At 31.2% G+C, this 4720-nt stretch overlaps 1 protein-coding gene across 1 annotated transcript; it reads left to right on the top strand.

Moving 5' to 3' along the window:
• Positions 1–1245: 1245 nt before the first annotated feature.
• Positions 1246–3089, top strand: LOC111394082. Its single transcript, XM_023019862.1, has 2 exons — positions 1246–1755; positions 2700–3089. The coding sequence occupies exons 1-2, from the start codon at positions 1307–1309 to the stop codon at positions 2848–2850; spliced, it is 600 nt and encodes a 199-aa protein (XP_022875630.1). The 5' UTR covers positions 1246–1306; the 3' UTR covers positions 2851–3089.
• Positions 3090–4720: the final 1631 nt, after the last annotated feature.

Genomic DNA, 4720 nt, shown 5'->3' with positions numbered 1-4720 from the left:
CGGAGAAAAATGAGGAGATTCGAATAGGGAGACATGTTTTTTATTTTGTATTTGTTTTTATATTTTTCTATTTCGAATTTAATTTTTAACTTATTTTAATATAGTAAATGAAAAGTTACTCTTTTACCCTTTTAAAAATATTAAAAATATGGTCAAAGTCAAATTTCTTAGTCATCTAACTGACAAATGGATGGGAACTGTGGAAAAGGGCTTCCGTTGCAATGTTTCGAAAGGTTTGAAGTGACGGTTACAACAAATTAAAGACTTGGGGAAAGTCTGCTAACATTTTAAATGTTTGAGGCTTCTGCAGCAATTTGAAAACTTTTGATTTGACTAGGGGATATTTGATAGGGATTTTTATGTAAAAATGCATTTTAGAATAATAAATTGATGTGAAATGTGTGGTTGAAAAATAAAGAAAAGTTTTTTATTTACATGTAATATTATTTTAATAAAGAATGTGTGGTTGAAAAAAAGAGAGAAAAAAATGCATTTTGAAGAAAATGGCTATCAAACGCGGCCTAGAATTTTTAGCAACTTTGATAAACAGTTGCATTCTGTTATAAGCTTTGTTCCCAGTTAGAACCAAAAATTCCGTTATCTACAAGTTTATTTAAGTTAACTTGATACTTTAACCCATTATATCACAAAACATTAACAAGTGCATTCGAACTAATGTTAAATCTCATTTCTGATATTAAAGATCCAATTAATAAACCAAACTGCATATTATTTTTATACATTGTTTCTAAGGCGTATCATCTCTTATGTTTTAACAAATAGCATTTCAATGTACATTTGATGTTGGGTTGTATGATTATTTCTGTATGTGTGCAATTTAATGCCGAAGTTAGTTGCTGGTTACCCTTCAATTCGCAAGGCATTCACAAAATTTATATGTAATATGCTTTGATATGAATGATTACAAATCCAACGTATTCATTCAGTAGTTAATTCATATAATAATTACACACAAATTTGAATAGAGAAAAAAGGATTCATTATGAGACATACTCTAATTGAAGTTTGAGTGGTTGCCTTAATCTAATCCTTAATTTTAATAGCAATCCTAAAACAAATTTGTCCCCAATTTTAGCAAAGAGGAGAACACATCTGAATCACATATGTAAGCTAACTGTAATTGAAGGCTGATATTTTACATACAGAAATTAAAAGCCTCCCAAAATGAGAGCCTCAAATTTTATTATGTTCCATCCATCCATTCCAATGACCTAATTCCATCAATAGAAAGAAGGCGGTGTAACTGCAGTTGTTGTGCGGTAGAGCTGGTGGCAGGCTGCCATTGATGATGGCAATGGAAGGCCACGGTGCACCAGCACGTAAGGTGATGGTGGTTGTGGACCCAACACGTGAATCAGCGACAGCTCTTCAATACGCTCTCTCACATGCTGTGATAGAAAAAGATACCTTAATTCTATTCCACGTTGAAAACAGTAACGTATGGAAAAATCCCTTTGGTTCATTTTTTAGAAAGCACTCCGCACAGTCGGCCGGCTCGGGTGGCACCGCCGCATCATCATCATCATTGCAAGCTAGTGGAGGACTTATGGACTTTCTTGAAGCAATGAAGCATGCATGTGAAATTGCTCATCCAAAGTTAAAGATTCTTGTAGAGAAGGCAGACATAGTGGATGGAAAGGACAAGGCTTCCATAATTCTTGCTCAAACCATATCTCAAAAAATTGATCTTCTTGTTATTGGGCAGCGAAGGAGTCTATCTAATGCAATATTAGGGTGAGTTCTCTGAATTTCATATTTTCTTTTTAAATACATTTACCCAAAAGGTAATGAAGGAGAGGCACAATCAAACCTTATAAACCTAGTATTAGGTCCGGGAATCCACAACAAGCACTATTCGCTTGGGCCTTAGGTTGAAGATTCCATACGAAATAAGCCCACTCTCTTGTTCATGCTGTGATCTGCATCATCTTCAATTTGCATGCATAATAAGAATATTAAGGTGGTATTTTATGAAAAGATTTTTCAATGCTTGCAAAATATTCTTCAGCAAGATGTCTAGTTTTAATATAAAAGCGAAATTGCAAATCGCTTTATCTTTCTGATAATAAGTACATGAAAATATGAAGAATTCTCAAGAAACTAATACAGCTTATGGATGAAAACATTTTCTTGCAACATTTTTACAAGGGTTTGATAGATATATATTTTTTTATATTCTTTATCATTTTATTCTGCTAGCCATTACTTCTTATCTGTCTTTTGCATTATCCAATCTATCGTTAGCCACTATTCTTCAGATTTTTTATAACGGTCATATTTCAATAAAAACCTAATGATTTCCTCATACATTTTCAAACATGCATCAAATTTGATGAAATAAAGAGATAAACTTTATAGCATCTTAGGTAGGAAAAATTGGATAGTATATTTTTTTGTTATAATGCCTAATCATGTTAAGTATTACCTATCAAATATGGAATCCATGTATGATGTATCTCAATATACTCAACCTCTACCCCTATACCTGCCACCCCCACCACATACAAGGGCCTTTAAATGTTACTCCAAATTGTTAACCGGCCTGGACCACATAGACCTGGATAGCCATAAGTTAAGTGTAAAAGCAATTATTTTTAACTTTAGCATTTAAGTTATTAAAATAATGAAGTGCTGACTGAGAAGCTCATGAATATTATTGGATTTGCGATGTTGATCAGGCCTAAACGAGGATCACTAAGAGGGCTAGATACAGCAGAATATTTGATTGAACACAGCAAATGCACCTCTGTGGCAGTGCAGAAGAAGGGTCTAAATGCTGGATATCTTCTTAACACTAAAACACAAAAAAACTTCTGGCTTTTAGCATAGGCACCATACATGGATCCTGTCAACTTGTACCAGTTGTAATCACTTCTCAATCTCTTTGCAGTTGATTCTTTTTTCTTTTTCTTTTTTCTTTTTTTGCCTTTTCGAAATCAGTTTACTCATTTATAAGTTCTAATGTTGCAATAGAGAGATAATTTGGTTTGTTTCTGCAACACGTAGCGGATTAATGTTAGTTGATCAACCTGAACAAGTCAATAATATGTTTTTCATTACCCAGATACCTTTTAAACAATAATCCTAATGTTTTATTGGTATGGCCGTATGGGCATCAATTTGGAATATGTAAAGGTGAAGATCAAAAAAGTCAAACTAAAGTCGAACCGGTTGTAAAAAATATTTAATAAAGTTAAATATGAATTGACGAATTTATTAACTGGTGCTTAATAATTCTTATTTAGAGAATTTCTACAAAACTATACCAGTTCCTTGTCTGGTCGAACTTGGGAGTTGAGCCTGGCTTTGACATCATTGATAATCCATTAAAATTTTGGCCAGGTATCTGGAGGATTGTCTTTGCCATCAATGAAAATTCCAAACTTATGTTACATTGAAGACAAATTTGAAATAAATAAATTAATGTCCTCTCTGACATCATAAACTATCATATGGAAGTTTCGGTTATTAAAATGTGCCTGGCCCGAACCAGCCTATTACCACAACATTTTTAAAACGAAACACATCAACTTACACATTATAATCATATTTTATACGTTATTCATCAAACCAACAAATAGAAACAGAAGAAAACAAGAAAGGGTAAATAAAAAAACCACGAAATCGCTATATAACAATATAAATGTCAAACAAGAAATGGTAAATAAAAATAAAGAAATATGTATTTGTTCGATTAACATCTTTTAGCAATCAATTTTGAAAATAATTTATTCATATGTTCCATAGTAAATATGAATGTAATTTAACATTTAACATTATTAGTTCTCGTTTACACTTATATTTAACTATGTTCAATACATTATTATTAGGGGTGAACGCGGTTCGATTTGGGCGGTTTGTGTTATATTTTCAACTCAAATCATTTTTAGCGGTTTGAATTTTTTCAAACCATTTGAATCTTTTATATCAATTATAGAGATTACGGGGTGCTTTTGTAAATGTAAATATGAGTATAAATTCAAACTTTGATTTACAATAAAATATATGATGTAATACTTTATTTGTCTTGCATATGAATTAAGCTCAAATTTGAAAGTGATGTGCTTTGTAACTTTTTTAAAAAAGTCGCACGTGATGCAATTTGAACTTTTTTGTTCAGACTTTGCTTTACATTAAAAACTGACAAAAAGTAATATTTTATTTGTCTTACATATAAACTAAGGTGCTCAAAAGTGAAACTGACATATGAATTAAGGTGCTCAAAAGTAATATTTTATTTGTCTTACATATAAATTAAGGTGCTAAATTTGTTTTTTGTTTTTTGTTTTTTTAAAGATATTGCAATAATCAGTGTCTTCATCTAACAAGTAGGGACAAGATAAGGAATATAAAAATGGAAGAAATCAAGAATGAAACAAGAAGTGAAATTATTCCGATTGTCATTGTGAAGAAGTCATAAAAGAAAAGAAAGTTAGAAAATTTATGAAACTTGAGGTTTTGATTTACTTATTTTGTATTGTCTTTTAAATTTTTTGCTACTATACAATAGAATAAATATTTATATTTTTTATGGGTCATTTTTACGTTAGAAATAAAAATACTACCAATACGTTATTTTTGAAACAAGTGACATATCGTGTGACTTATAGAAATTTAACCATAAGACATACAAAAATCCAACTGATGAAATTGGCGTTGCTAGTCTACATTATTTTTGTGTCTTAGCAATCTCATGCAA

The sequence above is a fragment of the Olea europaea genome, chromosome 4 (assembly GCF_002742605.1).
Source record: "Olea europaea var. sylvestris chromosome 4, O_europaea_v1, whole genome shotgun sequence".
In the NCBI taxonomy this organism is placed as follows: Eukaryota; Viridiplantae; Streptophyta; class Magnoliopsida; order Lamiales; family Oleaceae; genus Olea; species Olea europaea.
Note: the sequence above shows the minus strand (reverse complement) of the source record. Positions and strands in the feature narration are given on the sequence as shown.